The sequence below is a fragment of the Platalea leucorodia genome (genome assembly GCF_965183815.1).
Source record: "Platalea leucorodia genome assembly, chromosome: 2".
NCBI lineage: Eukaryota > Metazoa > Chordata > Aves > Pelecaniformes > Threskiornithidae > Platalea > Platalea leucorodia.
In genome coordinates this window covers 20,073,024-20,092,597 of record NC_138824.1, presented here as the reverse complement: position 1 = coordinate 20,092,597, position 19,574 = coordinate 20,073,024, and the positions used below count along the sequence as shown (strand labels likewise).

General features: G+C 41.1%; 1 protein-coding gene across 1 annotated transcript; it reads left to right on the top strand.

The window, feature by feature from the left end:
- Window positions 1–4: 4 nt before the first annotated feature.
- On the top strand, window positions 5–10,389 carry SKA3 (spindle and kinetochore associated complex subunit 3; the record flags this gene model as incomplete). Its single annotated transcript, XM_082305080.1, has 9 exons — window positions 5–107; window positions 1,268–1,332; window positions 2,221–2,386; window positions 4,054–4,477; window positions 7,657–7,757; window positions 8,563–8,747; window positions 8,939–9,151; window positions 9,341–9,459; window positions 10,356–10,389. The coding sequence occupies 9 exons, from the start codon at window positions 5–7 to the stop codon at window positions 10,387–10,389; spliced, it is 1,410 nt and encodes a 469-aa protein (XP_082161206.1).
- Between the last annotated feature and the right edge of the window lie 9,185 nt (window positions 10,390–19,574).

Here is a 19,574-nt window from a genome sequence, read left to right as displayed (position 1 = left end):
GGCGATGGACGTGGCGAGGGACTTCTTTGGTAAGCTGCGCGCCCTAGCCCTCACGCTGGAGAGGGAGGTGAGGCAGCTCGAGCGGGCCCTACGCAGAGAGGACACGGGTAAGTGCAGGCCTCGCCTCGTCTCTTTCCCGGGGCGGCCGAGCCCGCCGGGGCCATTCCCGCTCCTCGGGCTGCAGACCTGCTCCGGGGCTCCTGCTGGTGTGCCCGTCCCAGCCCCAGGCAGCAAGACCCCCAGTCCGGAAGGTGATCCGGAGAGTTGCTGCCGGTGACTCGCGGTGATGGGTGTCACACCTGGACGCTGGGGCCGGTGGCCTTGCTGGGATAGCCGGGGGGGGGGCGGGGGTGTTCCTCTGGAGTCCTTGATTCGGGTTCCCGCCTGCCGTTGTGCCCTTGTGCTCCCCTGGGCATGCGGAGATGGGCCTTCGGTCGGCTGATGGCTTCGGGGTGGGCCCTGGGAGTAGCTCGGCAAGGTATAATTTGGGCTCCCCCTCTTATCATTGTGTCTCTGAGCTCCCTTGTGGGTGTGTAGGTGAGCTCTTATTACGGGGGAAAAAACGGGATGAATGGGGAATTACATTCTTGCTTTTACTCTTTTTATGGTTTGAGACAGGAAAACGCATTTTCAGGGGTCGTTCTCTCTGCACAGATAGCTCAAGCTTCTAATTGGATTTGTTGATGTGCTATGTCTTCTCACATAGCAGGTGTCCTCTTTTACACTACTTGCATTAACCTTGATTTCCAGTGGAAGAAGTAATGACTGCTGCATGTGTAAATGAGCAACACTAACATTTGCCCACATGCAAATAAGGCGGAAGAATTCAGCTTTTTGTTGATGTATGTTTTTCAGTGGCGTCCACATCACTTTTTTTCAATTTCTATTATTATTTCAAGTTCAAGCTCTTTAAGGATAAAAAATTTAGCATAAATAATCCTTGATAGCCCAGGGACCTACCTATTGTACCAACATCCAGTATGCATTAATTTTTACAGTATTAGCTGCAACAGTAAAATGGAAGCCTGTGCAGTTTCTCTGTGTAGTTTAAACATACTGTGCAAATTGCAGTCTCATGCTGTGCAAGGTACCGGATGTGAACTGGTTTCTCTTTGGTTTTCTCTGTCTTGACTCTTTTTCTCTAACACATGACTCCAACATGTCTAATATAGGAGATTATGTTCTGATGTAGAATGTACTTGCATGCTAAAATGCTAATAATCCTTTTTTCTTTCCAAACCCTCTTATGTGAACATGCACATCAAAGACTATGAAGATGAACCTCCAATAAGAGTCTTACATGACCTCCATTGTGAAATCAGGACTCTGAAGGTAACATCTTAACTCACTTCCCTCTAGAAAAATTGGGGAGGTTCCATAAACTTGTGGTTCTGTTTTGATCGTTAAGCCACAATACAGCTTTGTTAGTCAGCAGTTCTGACTCTTACTTTTATTCATTTACTTGTAAGTCTTCATAATGGCTGTGGATGTCAGGATAGTGCCCAAAAACTTGTGGGTGACTTAAAGTAGATTTAGCAGCGTTTATTAGTTTGCAATCACTGTTGTTGCTTGGATCAGCAGGGTACAAAGGTAACAGGGAAGTTGTAGCTGTGCCAAGGCATAGGTATGGGGGAGAAGGACCAGCAGCTCCCTACAGAAGAGGTATGCTTGTTTGTGTTCAATGACTAGCACTTCAAATAAAGAAAATCTTCACAGAAGTTTCAGTACCTGCAGCTATTCAGTTAAACTTGTGAAGAATGTTCTTTATTTCTTCAACAGAAGTAGGAAAAATGGGCTATAGAAATGAGAAGTGTAGAAATAATTGAGAGATAAGCTAGGATATAAACTTGAGGTTTACCATCTACTCTGCACTAATTCTTTGTACATAGGGAGTAAGAGTCCAAGCTAATTGCTGTTATCTCATATTTTTATGGAGTAAAAGCATATATTTTTGTTTGAGAGGTTACCAGTAAGTAGTTTATCATACTGTGAACTGTCATCTTAGTTTAACTTTTATAAGTTTTTGTACACTCGTGCTCTATATATTCCTGATATTTTGTAACCTAGTTTTCAGGTATAGAGAAGACCTAAATTTGCCGCTTATCCTCATCTGAATTGAAGTTCAGTACTTATTCCCAAAACACTTCATGTGTAAACAACTACTGTGTGGTGATTTGAAAACCAATGTTTCTGTTTCTCTCCCCGACTCCACCCCCAAAGGAAGATGTTAATGCCAGTCTTTGTAAGAGTTGCTCTGAAAAACAAGCAATTCATGACTTTATGAAGGCAAGTGAAATATTGATGCAAAGAAATGCAGCAGATCTTGGAAAAATAAGAGAGCTGTTCCAGAAATATGGCTACAAACCACATGTCAAAGACTCTACAGGTAATATTTCTTGGCAATACAGTATGTGAAGACAAATGTAATTTTCTAAAATGTTTCTCTTTAGCTCTGCATATATTTCTATTCATTAAGAGATCAAGTACATCTATGTTATTTGCTTTATAACAATATCCAGAGGGTAAAGGATTCTGTTGTGATTGGTGCCATAAGAATAAACCAAAATACAAAAACTTAGAGCTACATCTCCTGGCATGCTTATAAGTTAGTGTGTGGGTTTTCTCCAGTAATAGTTCTATAGTTTTTTTTTCTCTGGTAATAGTTATATCCAAAAACATGTTAGCAAACATGTTTTCATAACCCAAAAAATTATGCTGCTTCAGCTTCTAATGCATGGGAAACTGTTGTAGATGCATCTAAATTAGTATGTATTCATATGTGATGATTTCATTAACTTAAATCATCATAGAGAAAATCTTAAAATAATGTGCTCCATAGCACAAATGGGACAACAGAAGCACATACGGGGATCAGGTGACAGTGGCAGTCTATGAAGCAGTAGTATCTTGATCATTGGAGAGGGGAGATCCTTAGTCCTGTCAGAAAGTGCACACACACCTGTGTGGAAAATCCAGATATGCCAAATGAGTTTAAAATACTGCAACTGTCAGTACTACACATACCCCTTTTGGGTATCAAGGGCCCAAACAATCTTCAAGAAGCCTTTGGCAGGGCACACCTTAACCTTCCCCGAAGTGTTATCCAGTCATTACACAAAATAGTGTCATGGACCATATTAACCTCTGAGTTAAGCTACTACACCAGTTTTACAAAGATATGGCAGAAGGCTCTGATTTTACAGTACCGTCCTTCCTGTCCTCTCTGCTGTTAAAGAAGACTCCAAACAGCTACAAGGTTAATTTAATTTTTAAGATGTACTTTTAAGCTAAGTCTATCTGAATATGGAATACCAATACACATAAAAAGGTAATGCTTCTGCCATGTTGTTTTAAATAGCTTTTTTTTTTCTCCTGCTTCTTACATCATGCAGAAATTCATTAATATTTTGGGGTGTTTCAGTTTATCTAACTACAGAAATGTACAAATTTGCTTATTTCTGCAGTAGACTCTTCTTGTTATCTAAAAAGCTACTCTCTCTCATGAGTTTTTAGTTGCTGCTTTATAACCTTTCTTCAATACTGTTTTTCTGAAGAATGAGCATTCTAGTACTGTGTGCAGCCTTTGCTCTTTCCCCAAAACATTTTCAGTTCTACACAAATTTTGTTCTCGTTGTCATTTACGTTGTACATTTTCAGTGAATTTCCATTTTTGCACTGAATTAAAAACAAATAAATATATTTAAGATTAGCACTTCCTGCCTGCTCCATGCAGGGAGATGAATTCTATTAAAAATACACTTGTGTAAAAATCCTTCAATTTAATTTTTCCTAGAAATAATATTTACCAATAGAGTGAAATTCAGTAAATCTGTGACCTAGATTATAAATATAGCTTAGTCTGATATGAGCTTTTGATATCTGTTGTAGCTTCAGCTTCAGTGCTTTAATATGAAAGAAGGAATCTATTTTTTACAGTAATAAATAAAAAATTTTGAATTGGGGGAGGAAGAAATCCCAAGTTATTTTATGAAGTCTTAAAACAGAAACTTCTGAAATAATTTTTTTATTATTATTATTATTTTTCTTAAACAGAAGAGGAGGAAGAAGTTAACAATGATTCAACAGTGTCTGTCCAGAATAAATCTGATGAAGAAAAAGCAGATGATGTACCTCATCTTCCTGCCTGTACTGAGAAGCCACCAGTGCCCCAAGACCCACTGCGTAACCCCCAGCTTTCTGATTTTGGTCTTTCACAATATGCTTTCTCCAGACCTTGGAGTGCAGTGAAAGGACAACAGGCAACAAATGCATATCAAGAAAGTTCAAAGAACAGGACTCCACTAAAAACACAGACCCCCTGTATTTTGCCCAAAACACCAAAATGTAAGCTAAAGATGGACGATTATGAGTGTATAACACCAAGAATTGAACACTTTGGCATTAGTGAACATACCATGTGTATGAATGAAGATTATACGATGTCACTTATGCGTAAAGCTGCTCAGACAAGCAAGAAGTGAGTAAATTACTTAAATTTAGATTGTTTCTCTATTGAATTTTCTGTAGTTTCTTCTTTCTGTACTAATTTCTTGCTGCTACTGCCCTTCTCTTTCTTCAAGCGGGTGATATGTTATTATCTACTAGCTGGTTAGTCCTGTGTCTTTATTCAACTCTCTTCGTGCCTTTTCACGTACCCTTTGCAGTGCCAAACGCTGCCATGAAACACATCTCTTGATATACTCCTTCCCTTGACTGCCCCACGATAAGAATCTTCCATACACAATCTGTTTACAAAGGCAAAATGCACAGTATATCTGTGATCTTTTGCTTTCCTTAACCGTGGATTTGAGGACATGTCTGCAGTATATATTACATAGCCCATCTAAAGGTTTCAAAAGCTTTAGGAATATAGACCCAGAAAAACTTCTAAAGCATTCAGTAAAATACCTCGTTGTAGAAACAGTGTATTATCTCGTACGTTGTCCAGCCCTACCTTATGAACACTTAGCTCTTTTTGTTCTAGTCTTCTGTTGAAAAGACATCTCCAGATTTTCACTGTTCTAATTAAAATTAAGGAAAAGAATTTGCAGCAGTGAAGTGTAGAACACCTTAGCAGTAGAGGAATTTTCTATACTTCTAAGGTAATGTAAAGGTAGTTAGGTCATGTTTTTATAGTTAGTATTAGCAACACATTCAATTTTAAAAGCTGACAGTATTTAAAAGAAACTAAATATTTGTTATTTAGAGAAATTATTCAAAAAACCAAGAACCATATTCAAAATAAGTTGTGGAAATAATTGTTCAACTTTTTTTTGTCCCTGATATTTGCAGTATAAGCACAGGTGTGAAGTTCTTCAGAACCATGCCAACTTAAGTGACTTTGTCCCCCAAAGATCAAGTTTATGGCAATGGTTAAATTGAGTGGTGTTTTTTTTTTTTTTTTAACTTAAGACTACTGAAGGAAAAAATGAACAGATACATTTTCTTTTAAAATAGTTTTGGGATCTCTCCTTTTGAATAGTTATGCAAATACGATAATGTCTATAAAGCTTTATAGTATTGGAATTGTAATAACAGGAAAACTGTTACTGAATCCTGAAAGATATTAATTCAGAAATTGTTCCCTCTCAAATAATAATTTGAAAATAGTTTTCAGCCTATCACACAATTTAAGTTCTTTTGATATCTATAACTTTTTGTGGTTTTGTACTACTTTTCCTAATTAATGAGAACTGTTTTAAATGTTATCTTCAGCTTTAATTATGGCTGTAATTTATAAATGGGTACATCCACAAATGCACATTCTATTTCTGTGGCTTCTAATAAAACGATTAGACTGTCCACTAGGGATACTTATATGTAATACCCAAAAAAAAAAAATCACACTAGCCATCTTCCATACCCCTAATGATAATATTAAAATTCTGTTGAGAATTAGTTACATCATGATTGCTCTTTAACACATCATCATTATTAATGACCAAAATAGATGGACATACACTAATTGTGACTAAAGTTAAAGCTGCGTATGGATTCAGAATTCGTGGCATATGTGAGAGGTCATGACATTAAGTCATTAGAGTTAAAATGTTTAACTGTCTTTTCACTTATTTGTTTTTTTTATTTTGCAACATTAAGTTAGAGTTAGCTTGTGGTTTGATCAGAAAGCTTGAAACAATTAAACAGCTTGTTACCTCCAAAAAGCACTCATCTCGCCTCTTAGTGAGAAGGATCAGCATGTTAAATGGACAGAACACTGAGCCAGCAAATTTAATTAAAAAGAAAAAAAAAATTAATAAAAGAAAGATCTTCCCTCCCCCACTGGATAATGTGCAGAATCTTTTCCCTGAGGATCAGATAAGCAAAAAAACTAGTACAAATGAGCTAGCCTTATACCTGTAGTTTCCAGGTGCAAAGACAGGTAACAATCCTGACTTTCTTGAGGACAGCCCTGCTCTTTCATATCCTTTGCTTGTGCCAGCCAGGTCTTGTACCTAGTTGAAATCCGTCTCGCAGCTGTGCACTGTGTGAAAACCACTTCAAAAATTCATCTCAAAGTTCTTAAAAATATGTAGTAGACCTCAACTCCAACGTTGTTTTTCAGGTTTTCAGTTTTGAAGCAGGTGAAAAGAACAATATACTTCCCTGCACCTACTACAAAACTGAAACCAAAAGTATTTAGGAAAGAAAATAAGGGGGGGGGGGGGAAGTGTTTGAGCAAAAGTGTTTATTGTTATACTTGTTTTTCTCTGTTGTAAAAACTAAAAATCACATGGTTTCAGGTATCTATAATACTTTCAAGGCAAAACTGACTTGAAAAATAACTTTTTTTTTTTAAACTCAAAATTTGAGATGCATTCAACTAAGTAAAATATACTGCCTGAAATGGATTTTTTTTTTTTTTTTTTTTTCTCCTTAAGCTTAGGCTTTTTGTAGAGAAGCTCTATATCTGGTTCTCATATTTAAGATAACTTTTTAAGCATTTAAAATAATGTTCTTATAAACACTTTTGTGTAGAGTCTAGGTAAGCTTCCACTTTGTCTGGTATTGTCTCTTAACTGCCTACACCCTTCTTCTGCTAGAATATCTTGGATATGAAAAAAGGATTTCAAAAATTTCCATTTCTAGTTTTGTGGAGTTGATATTAAACAGCTTTTAATTCTGAAGTCAGCTAGTGATTAACATAAGTAATCTTATTCAAACTTAAAAATTTAATTAAAAATCTTTTAGTGTTCACAATAATGTTAGTAAGTTAAGAGCCAAAAAAATTTCCTCTTGTTGCTTAGAGTTTTGTAGGCAGCAGGCAATTCAAAATAAAATAGACTGTACCCCTAACACAGAATTGATCATCTGGGACAAAGAACATTGGTCCTATCCTCGACACTTCGGGGGCGGGGGGGGGCGGGCATTTTGGTTTTTGGTTTTCTTGTTTGTTTCATTTTGGGTTTTTTTATGCCTTGGATTGAAATCTCAGTGTATTTGATAATTTGTGGATGGACTGAACATTTGCATGCTACAAATTGCTGCAGTAGAATCCTATATGAAAAAAATCTATGAAAAAATCATCTTTGAGGAAATGAATTTTTGACTTGTATGTTGATGAACAAACACTAGAAAAGTGATCAGGTTAACAGTATTCCTTTAGTTGTGATTTCTTATGTTACTTGAGAGCTAATTGAAGGTTTTGGTTTTCAGGTTCGTAAAAAAAGATGATCATGAATTGAAGGTACCAGAAATGACATCCAGGGAAATCATGGTTACTCCTGGGCTAAAACCAAAAGTGACGGCTCAGAATGGTAAGTTGAAAATATGTGAAATAAATATACATATGCATCTTTTACATAATGCATGTGTACATACATTGTAAACACACGGTAAACTTTTAAACTCTGTTTCTTGTTAAATGTAGTTAATTCAGGCCCAGTCATTGTATGAGTACTAATGTCTAGAAAATGAAATGTTGGTGGTTTCTGTGGGAAAGTTTCTCACTTCGGTATAAATCTTTGCTCATTCTTCTATTCATATCCATCTAGAATTATGCAGAGGATTCCATAATTCTGTAACTGCAGCTTATCCTTATTTGAAATAAAAATACTGTTTTGCCAACTCAGACTTTTTTTTTTCTGAGAATACCCGTTAAATCTGTTTAAAGGTAGGAAAGAAACTGCTTTGAAAGAGGCTAATGAGACGGTAACTCAGATCTTTCAAGAGTAGTGCTAAAACTTCTTTGAGAGGAGATGTAATATGTTTTCTTGAAAATGTGTGAAGATCTTGGGACAGATATAGGGTCAATTGAATATATGAGAAGCTAAAGCAATGTTGATTTAAGTTGGGCTTTTTGTTATATTCAGTAGTGGGAGTAGATTTATTACTTTTTTGCATTTGCTACTTTTGTGGAATTCTGTAATTTGGATGGTTCTTCATGCTAAAAATATCAGCTAAAATTATGCAGGTGTTTTAGAATATGCAAATCTATGAAAAGCTAATAGAAAACTAAACGGGGGCACTGGAACTGATAATAGTTTTGTGTGTGTGTGTGTGTGTGTGTGTGTGTGTATGTATATATCTTAATTTTTATCCCCCCACCCCGCTTCATTTCAGCAGCTGACTGGATGGCTTCTCCTATGATATTTGTGTACTGTACTCCTGATGTGAAAATCCCTTCCAGAACAAATTCAACAGTGTTATCAAGGTCACCAGAGACAAATGAACTGCCTCTTCCTAGTCATGCAGGAACACCACAGTTTCCAAATTTTGAAACAAGATGGCTAAAAACAGAAGCTAAGGTAGTAAATAGCAATTATGTACATTTTCACATGCATTTTACCATAAGCAGTTTTTCAAATGTCAGTTTGGGATTATTTTCCAATACTGCTTTTTCTTGTAGAAGATCTTTCTGATGGTAATTTTTTAAGAACATTTATTAAATACTTTACCTAAGTAAATTAACTGAAGACATTTAATACCTCTTTTGCAGCAGGTAAAGCAGGGGGAAAAAATTGAGTCGGTGACAATGAATGATGCAACAGATAAACAATACATAGAAGACAGCATTCCTTTTGCTGTGAGCTCTGATGAGTATCTTAAAAATTTTGGAGACCCTTCTCCTCCCAAAATAAAACACTATGACCAGTTACTCAATACTCCTCCACCTCCAGAAATAACAAGGATACCAGATGATGTTCTACAGGTTAGCCAATATATTTTTTTTCCTAAATTGTTTTAATATCAAAATAGTAAAATTAAAAGGGCTTAGTTCTATCAAATTTTGTTCTTCAAAAAGAAAGAGTTCTCTGCTACTTATTAAAAATGTATAAACTGTAATCCTGTTTTGAGTTCTTAAATAATTCTTTTTATTACCTTTTAATGTCTCCTGTAGATTCTGTCCAAGTATAATCATAAAGCAGACTCTTCTAAAGCCAAGGAAATGGAGACCAAGGCAGGAAATACTACAAGATATGAAAGTGATTTCACCGATTACTGCAACAAAGAGAACAGGTATGATTAAATTTTACAAATTTGGTTAAGTACTTTAATTTGGAGGAGCTATGAAGATGCTTTAACACCTTTAGAAATTCATGCAGCTGCCTGCTGTTCAGCTACCAAAACAGCTCTTGTTGCTGTGACTGAATAACTGTTCTTTGGCATGGTATCTGACTGCCTTTCTTGTAAGGAGCAAATGTTATAATTGATTGTGTGTTTGAATCCTCCCAACTTTAAAAAAAAAAAGAAATTGAAGTAGAGCGTTACTGTTTTATCTGTAGGTATGCTTTGCTTCGTGGCAATCAAAGCACCAGTGAATGCTTTCTTCTGAGTAAATTTAGCCAATAAAACTAAGGAATTGGAGAAAACTATATAAGTGACACGACCGATTTCACGGTCGTTTTGACAAAGACAAAGTTCTTTGAAATGCAAATCCACCTTATGAACAGTATGCAAAATTAAATTAGTCTACAGTAAGTATGAGTAATCTTTGAACAATGGAATAACCGCTTTAAAAAGAACTTGATTGATTTGAATAGAAATCAGTTTTTGTGACAACTTGATCGAGTGTAGATATTCCTGATTCCATGTAATATCTATTACACTTGTTGATTATCTGTTAAACTTGGCATCAGTACAGATTATTTAGGTAAGAGGTACAAGGAACATTTATGGAGTCAAATAATAATCAGAACAACCCAGAATGAGACTGATAAAAGTAGGTATCTTAATATACTTGGAGTTGGAATCTATTTGAGTAATCAAATAGAGCGAAGTTCTTACTTTAGCTGACCCTTCTTTTTTTCTTGTCAAAATAATTAAAAAAAAAAAAAATCAATGTTTGTATCTTCTGCTGATTCAAAATATGATGGCAATAATAAGTTCATGAACTCTTCTGGATATATTTGCAGAGGATATTCTGGATTTTTCAAGCCAAACATCTGAAATCAAGCTCAAGACCATGTTGAGACTGTTTCACATTCATGGATCTTATCACTGAATCATAATGACCTCAAAAAGCAAAAGAAAAAATGGTGGGAGGAAAGAACCACGCAAAGGAAAAGCTTTTATGATGGAGAAAGTTTGATGTGGATAAACTTGTTTGAACTAACAACTCGTGCTTGGCAAAATATATTGAGGGTTTTTAAATATCTATATGCTTCAAATAGGACTGGGGTCATGTACGAAGTAGTACTTCAGTTTCACCTGATTCTCATGTTTGTTGTGTGCGCTTGTGCTTGCAGTAGGCTGTAGAGAAGTGTAGTGAGGTTGCAATAAAGGGAAAGTCCAGTATATTGCCCCAGAAAGTGGATATCTCTGGCTGTTCTGGTGACACTGTACATCTTTTTCAGGGCCGAGTTTGAAGTGTAATACTTCAACAGTGTTAGGTTTCTTCAACAGAAACAAGACTTTTATGTGATGAGTAACTCCTGCTTTACTGTTGAAAGCATGTCTGTGCTATTAATCACTTCTGCAATACTAAGACATAACACACATATTCCTGCATCAGGCTGTCTGTTACCTATCTGATGGACAGATATTTCTTCTTCTTTCTTATTATAGTTTTCTTACATTGACATTGTATTAGGTGCCATACATCTGTGTTCCTTTTGACAGTCTAACCTCTGTAGCCCTAAAAGGTGATTCTGTCTCGAATATGAATTATTTGAAAATAAATTGTGCAATTGGTACTGGTTATATATATCTTCAGCTGCTGGAAAGATTTGCTGGCAGGCATGTAGGTGATTTGCTTACTCTCTTGTGCTGCTGCCATGTACATTTTGTAAGTGGTGGTGTAGCTTCTAAGCATGCACATCTCTCCCTGTACTAGCTGACTAAGCTCAAGTTGCCAGAGGTGTTGGGCACTGTTTTGGTATCTGGTAGTCATAGTAATTAGGATTTTTTTCTACCAGAGATTTTACTTTTGTCCACAAGAAATCCCAGCTACATATCCTTGTTTGGAGCCAGTTTGCTGTTTCCAGTGTCAGCTATTCCTCTATTCTTCTCCACGACTGCTGTTACCAGCTGTTACATGGTCTTCCTGTTGATGGCTAAAATTCTGTCATTTATATGAGGGCAAGCCTGCAACACATGAGAAGGGAGAGATTGTCCCAGGAGATAGGGAGAAGCATATGTTTTTCTGAACACAGCTCCATATTTTTTTAAGCCCTCAGGATATGCAAACACCTAGAGATGCCCAGAGTATTTCTCCAGTTGCTTAGACGGACTTGTCCTGGCTAAAGCCTAGCAACTAAAGGTGCCTTCTTTCCTGCTATTCTAGTCATTCTCCAGACTAAGTGTACATCAAATTAACTGGAGAAGCTGATTTTCTACTAGTTCTGGCCTGAGCACGCTGTCATTTTTCTGTGCTAGTTTCCATTTAAAAATATGTATGTATTATTATGTGTCAGTCTTTGAGCTTGATCAACACTTTTGAATACTAAATAAACTGTCTCAGATGCTTGGTGGCTGCTTGGAAAACTGATTGTCTGCTGCTATAAAAGCACTTACTTGTTCTGCCCAACTCCTTCAGAGAGTGAAGGCCAGACCTGATTCCAGCATCTTCACAGACTAAAACCACTTAATAGGCTGGATGCTAGTCAGGGAATTTCATGGTCTTAAAAAGGTATAAAGTATTCTGCTGCAGAGCAAGAATCTTTCACCCAGACAGACTTACCAGCATTCTCCCTCCACAGCACTTCATGGCTACTTTCTTGCTCTGAAGCAAGCCAGATATCCTGAAAGACTCCATTTAACATGAAATGGAACAAGCAGTGCTACTGTCCTGGATCTTGCTCTGTGTGTGTGTTTCCCCCCCCCCCTTCAACTAATGAAATTCCCAAAAGGGCTTATAAATGTCTTTTCCCTAAACTTGAGCACTGCACTCCACTGGCCTTTCCTCCATTACGGAACTAGAGTTGTACCTAGCAGTGCTGGGGTTATCACCATAAGCCACTTGCATCATTTTTCTTGCCTATAAAACAATGTTTTCTGCTACATTTCATAGCTATTTCATTAACTAATATAAAAGGTATTCCATATTTTGAGATACAAATGATCTTCAGGATGACAATTGAAATCTTAATCTTGTGGTCTACTTGATGCTGGCATGAGATTTTTTGGAATCTAGAAAATGAAGTAGTACTAGTTAGTTTTGTTTTTCTTGCCTATAATATTACCCTAATACAAGTAATATTGCTGTTTGTACTTATGTTCTTCTTTATAACAGGACCATTGCTCTGAGGTTGATTATAAGCAGAGCAGCAAACCAAAAACTAGTTTTAGTTTGTCGTGCTTTTACCTTTAAAAACTTTTTAGGTTTCAATAAGGCCTAAGCACTAGTTTTGAGTATTGGGGGTGGGGGAGGGAAAAGTTGGCAAAAGTGAAAGCATAAGCAGTGTTGGAAACTGATTTGTGTTCAAAATAAGTTGGGGAGGGAAAGTTCTGTGGTTTGTTTTGTCGTCTTTTTTTTCCTACTCAGATCAGTTCTCTCACTCAGGTGGCTGTGTGGCCCTCTGATAAACTGCACCAGTTCAAATACTGGAACAAGTAAGGATGTAGCCATGGGGCTGGAGGAGGGTAAAACTCCACTTAAGCCAGTATTGCTGCTGAAGAAAGGCTCATCCCGCTGCGCACTAAAGTAATATAACACGTCAGAGTGCAAATAATGCAAAAGAACTTAAAACAGAAGTTACATGTTGGTTTGTGTGGGGTGAATCTGATAACAGCATCGGCCTGTCAGAACGTGCAGTTGGGATAAACGGTAGCAGAATAAGTAGCAAAGGCAGTAGTTCTGTAAGGGACAGTCATCACCTGAAAACAGGCACAATTGACTCAGAGTATGGTTCTGTGTTGTGCTTCATTTAGTTTGACTGGGGGCTGCTTCCACTAGAGGCTCTTTCACCCATTCCCTTGCGCAGAATCTAGGGGTTGTGCAATTTTACAATGGATTCCTTCCCTTTGCCGAGCCACTGAAGGGCTAATTAATTTTGTTTTCTCTTCTAGTTTGTCCTCCCCAACGGTAATCTCAAACTCAGCTTCTGCCTGCGTGAGTGCTAGAGCAGATGGAAGGGAAGGGTGAGAATGGGATCACATCTTCTAGCAGTAGCCTGCAGTCAGAAAAGATTGAGCCCAGCATAAAATTGCACTTCAGTATTTAGGGACATCTGGGAAGCAGCCAAAAAAGCATAGCCTTTAGTTTTCCTTCATTTGCTGTCATTCTTAATCTTTTTTTTTTTTTTTTAAGTATATCAAATGTGTCAGCTAACAGAAGCTTCTCTCCATAATCCCATTTGTTGTCAGAGGAGTGTCTCGATTGTTCCGCCTAGGAAGCCCCTTCAGGTGGTCAGTGCTTTCTTATCTTGGAAATATTTTGCCTGAGGTTAAATACAAATATAGATCTTACAGTGAAATGAAACTCCCAGATGGATAAATGACAAGCATCGGTTTTAGTGCCTCCCATTGTGCTTTTATTGATGTTTTTATAAATCACTGGAGCAATAACTGGAGTCCAGGCTTCCTTGGTTATTTAAAGCATCACGGATGCTTTAAATTTTCTGTAAGATGTAATATTTGCTTTGTTCCCTGATATCATTATTCAGGTGCTCCAGTACTTGCGGTGGTTGCATGTGCTCCATCAACAGCCATAGCGGATGTTGGAGCTGCCTTGTATTTTGGGAATACCTTGTTTCCCCAAGGGACAGTAATACAGAGACCGTGGCATTTATAAGGAGCAATGACAACATCCAGTGGCCGCACTATGGAATCGCATGTGCATTAGTCCACAGGAATACAGCCTTCTACCAGGAAGACATCAGTCAGTGCTGGCTATGGTATCTAGCAACTTAAACGTGAAACCTCATGCTATTCTTAGGGTAATATCCACTTTTACAAAGGGGCAGTTGACATCACGGCAGGGAGCTGATCAGGTCTGTGAATTTCTTTGATCTTGTCTTGTCGAATTCAAGTTGAAGAGTTAAAAAAAAAAAAATAGCACAAATGTGTGCGCACAAGAAATGCTCCATGGAAGAAGATGCTCTGCTACACAGGTGTTTCTGCTGGGGAGAGACCAAGCAAAAGATAGTTTGCAGAATACCCAGCAGGAAGGTCTTCAAATACTTTCAGAATTTTTGGCATAATGTATTCCTGGCTTAAAGCCCTGCGGTTACGCTCCCTAATGATTGCTTACGCAATTGTTGCAAACCAATCCAAAGCCTCGCTGCACGGTCCCGCCTTTCCTCTCCCCCAGCTGCAGGTCCCACGCCCTCGGTTGTGTCAGTGGAGTTGTGGCTGCACGGGAAGCCATTCCTGCTTGCCCAGCCGGCAGGAACTAATTGTTGTTTTCCAAGGTTAAATTATTGGTGGACTCTGTGCGCTGACCCAAATCACTGCTCACCTGCAAGGGCACTGAGGGCTGTTGAGGCAAGAGAAGGGAAAGGGCGGGGGGTGGGAGCCAGGACGTCCTCGTTCACTGGCAGTTTAAGTTGCTCGGGCAATCGTATCCTGTCCATCCGGCTGCTTTGGTGAGGTTTCCTGGAGCTGTCGCTCTATGAGCGCTTCCATGCAGCTGAAGCAATTCCTCCTCTTCACCCCACCACCCGTCACCCCTTCCCGCTCCCTGGGACAGCTGCTTGGGTGGTTGCGCATGAATTAGACTGGAAGGGACGCAGCTACTGTGACAAACCTCGCCCTTGGAAGAGCGCCCCACTGGTGCAGGGCCGCGGTCGTTCCTGGCCACGTGGGCTGTGGTGATGTGGTGCTGCTGGGACCATGTTTCAAACCTTTACTACTTTTAAATGCAGGTGCTTCCTTTCTCCCTTTCAGCTACAAGCCTCCTGCTCTCCAGAGCAGTTCTTAAACCAAAGGCAGGGCTAAGCAAGGGCTGGGGGACGGTGCACAGCCCCAGCTGAGCAGCCGGTAGCGAGGGGTGTTGGTGCGGGACTGCTGCGTGCCTGGTGCTGTTCTTCAAATGCCCTACCTGGAACCACTGTTGGGGCTCTCCCCTCTTGTCCTCTGAAACCTGGGGTATGTGCGTCATGGCTTTCAGCTAGAAGACCTCAGTAGAAGACTAGAAGGAAAAGGGTCAGCTATGCTGGCTCCTCTCTCTTGTTCAGCAACGGAGCACTGGGAGGTCTTCTACATCTCCCAAACGTGCCCTGAGGACTCAAGGAAAGGAATACTTGGATGCAAACAGCATACACAGCGTGGTTGTCAGGGCCAGGTGCAGTTTCAGGCCCCTGTTAAAGACCCTCAAGTCTCTTCAAGCTTGAAGACGCTAACTCATGATTTTCTGCACGCCTGAAGCACGGGGTAGGGAATTCACGCCTCAGCCAGCTCCCCCAGAGGTGCCCTTGAAGCCATCACGTGCAGCGTTCACTGAATTTTCTTGCTGATTGTTGAAGAGGTCAAGTGAGTTTTTGGGGCAGGATGTCTGTACCTAAGCCTGTCAGTTCTGTGAGCCTGGAAATACCCCAGGGAGGGTCCCAAACACCCCGGCCCCTCTGAACCCAGCCCTCAGCCATTTCTTATCTCCAGTGCCTTGCGCGGTGTGCCAGCCAGGCATCCCCCCTCGTCGCCAGGTCTTTGTGGCCAGGCACGGCGCCAGCTGTGCACGACACAACACGGGCGTTTTACAGTTCACGTTCTTCAGGGTCCTGTTCTGTCGGAGGAACTGATGCTTTTTTTTTTTTAACCCGGCTGAGCTGCTGTAATACCTACACACAAGAGCAGCAGGTAATTGGATCTCTTTGGGTTTGGCAATTTGTGTCTTAGCTGTCGCGTTACTTACAGCGCTGTTCTTTGAACACGACTGCGGCTGTTGTCATTCATTTGTTCTGACACAATGGGGTTTCTGAGACCTTCTCGCTTTTCCATGCTTTCCAGAGCAAGAGTGAGAACTGCTTAATGTTTTTCTGCTGCATCGCAAGTGTTTCTGCTTTTGACCAGAGCTATAAAGCAAAACTTAAGCCTCTGTGACTGCTCCAGTCAGATGACAAACATGGTGCTGGAGCGAGGAGTGTGTCTGATGCAGCCCAGGTTATTGACAAAGTGTGTGCATGAGCCTTGTCCTCGCTGCTTAACGAGGGAATTAACCCAGATACCAGTGCTTCCACCAGAGACGCAGGCAGCCTCTCCAAAAGTGCTGCAGAAGCACTTTAGGGTCATTACAGAACGTTATATGGGTCGTGCTGCCATCACCGGGCTGCTCTTCTGAGGCTGCAGCTTCTGTTCTGTTCATACATGTGTATCTGCGTACACGCATGCATGAACCTATAGTGGAGGGTGGTGGAATCAGAGGGGGACTGTGAACACAGAGCCCTTAGTTTAAGGCCTGAGCATGTCAAAGAGGAATCTTTTTCCCCCCCATGTTAAATGAAAGCCTGGCTAAAGATCAACAGCAGCAGCAATATTTATGTAAGGTGTAACAAGGTGATGGTGGAGGGTTTCATAGTGTGAAAAAAAAAGCATTTTTGATATATCTTTTTTTAATTTATTAAACTGAAAAAAAGTTGGTAAAAAAAATTTAGTTCTAAGAACCAAGTTTGCTTGGGGAAGCAAAGCAGAGAGTCCTTCAGGACAAACCAAACCTGGACAGGCAGGGAAGGCACACCAGAAGGCGCACAGAAACACAAAGCCACATCTATGGGAGCAGAGCAGCCTGTGGTAGCTGCTGCTGAGGGTAAAAAATAGCAATTAGGGGAAGTTGCCTCGGTTTTGTAGCTGGGTCCATTTGACTGTGCTGCACCCCACAGGCGGGGCGCAGGGCGCTTCTCCTGGCCCTGCCGGGGGACCCAGCTCACCCCGCTCACTGCTGGGGGCAGGGGTCACAGAGGCTGGAGACCTGCACAAGTGGCCCAGGTGTTTGTCACAGGGTAAAGGCAGAGAAAAACCGAGCCCCTCTGAGGAAAAAGGGGAAAAACCCATCCCATCCAGCTGCCTTGATGCAGGACAAAAATTCCTCATGAAATTGCTGCATACAAAGCAAGACCTGTGGCTTCACAGATCTGGATGTAGTGTTGTCTATGCCACTTTGCTTCCTGAGCATATGGGATTGCCCACTGTTGTTGAGTTTTGAGACCATGTTTTAATTTCCCCGAACCACAGTGCTGTACGTATTTTGCTCTTTTTAGGGACTGACATCCTTCCTCAGCTTTTACAGTAGCTTCGAAAGCGACACACGCAACCTCATTACTGTGAGTAAATTCCCTCCTGTGCAGCAGGAGCGCAGCAGGTGACAGCTTTCACTTACCATGCCACCTCTTGCAACAACTGGATGGTTGTACCCTGGTGCTGTCTGCTTTCACAGCTGCTCGCTGTATCCTGATGTCCGAGTTCAAAACTGCTGCTGTTGGCCTTGGTTGCGTAGTGGATTTTTGGTGTAGGGAACCCCTAACCCTAACTGCACTGATCTCTCAGGTGTCTTTTCCCATAAAAATAGGTACAGAAAGTTGAACGCTCTCCCCTTCTGAATTACCTTTCTGCGTGAAGTGCAAGTGTTTGAGGGCAAATCTCTTTCTCAAGAGTTGTTTAGCCCAAAGCAGCCAGGGAAGAGGTCGCTGAGGTTTATACTTCCATGGCAGTCACGTGAAGGCGAACGCCACACCTAAGCAGTCAAGCTGAACTATTTGCTGCTGAAGGCAGTTCTGCATGTTCATATCCTGGTGATTTTGCTTCATGGGCCACCAAATCTAAAGCCAGTAGGTCATTCCTCTTTTTCTCTGAAGTGTGTGAAGCCCTGCCCCAGGCTGGGCAGGCACAAGCCCTCATGGGGCCCCGTCTCCCTTCCAGCAGCAAAGCCAAGCCACTTCCCAGAGCAGCTGAGGCACAGGCTCACTTGCTGCTTTTGCCTTACATATTGGCTACAGTTAATTTTGAGAATTATCCTTAAATGCAATTAAAGCAAAAACCAGGACACAAAAAGGAGGAAATGCCCCTATTCCTCTGTACCTCTAATGGCAGGTCTGTCCCTGCCTTTGGCAGGAGGCTGTGCAATGCTGTAATTGCATGCTGCTCACTGCAGGACTCGCCTCACTCACTTTGCAGCGCGGATGATGCCCTGTGGCGAGCAGGCCGCTTAGCAGTGGTCTTCACTCGCACCAGTGGTGACTGCCTTCGCCCTGGCAACACATCCCCCCTATCCCACCTCTGGCCACACTAGACCAGCTCCATTGCCGCTTCCAGGCTCACAGTCCTTTATAAAGCAGCATTTATATTGTCTTTTCTTGAGCTGTCTTTAAAAAAAAGGGTGGGGAGCACTTTTCAACCTCTTCGGGTTTAGGGGAAAAAGTGACTCAGATGCAGGTGATTCTGCAGGGTCATTCATGAAGGCTGAGATTGCAACTCCCTAACTGAGAAGCCAGAGAAGGGAGACAGAAGAGGGTGAACCATGGGCAGAACTGAACCTAAAATCCTTCAGGCTATACTACACCAAGGGACTCCCGAGAGGGAAAAAATATATATACATTACAGCTCATGAAAGGCAGCATGCCTTGTCCTCAGCAGACGGGAACACTTACTTCAGTCTTAGCCTCTGCCAAGGCCTTCAGTGAGGAAGGTGAAGGCCCTAAGGAGCAGCTACTGCTTCTACTGCTGCTCCTGCCTTTCTCTCAGCACACCGGGGCACAACGTGCAGGGAAGAAGCGCCTGGCTCTCTGCGGACCAGCTGGGTGCTCGTGGCCAGCCGGCAGAGGCACACGGCGCAGGATGGCGGGAGCACGCGGCAGGACCAGAGGCGCCTCCCCCTGCAGCGACAGAAGAAACGGGCAAGCGCTGAGCTATGGGAAGCCGCAGGCCCCATCCTCCAGTGTTGCGCTGACCCGCTGGGAGATCAGGACAGGCAGCCTTACACAGCGCATCTCTGACTCTCCCTGTCAGCACAGGGAGCTGAAGACTGAGCTTGCCTGCCTTCGACCACACTGTTCACATGCTCACCCTCCAAAATCCAGCCAGCAGCGGTTTAAGAAATCCTCCTGTACAAGGAAGCCCCAGGAGGCCACCTACCTCTGCTCAACAAGCCCAAAAGTTATCAGGTAAGGGCTTCGGCCCTCCTTTCAACTTCTGCTTAAAAGCCAACTTCCAAATTTCTCTGCAGAAACCCACTTTAAAAAACAAAACAAACGACCACCACACTA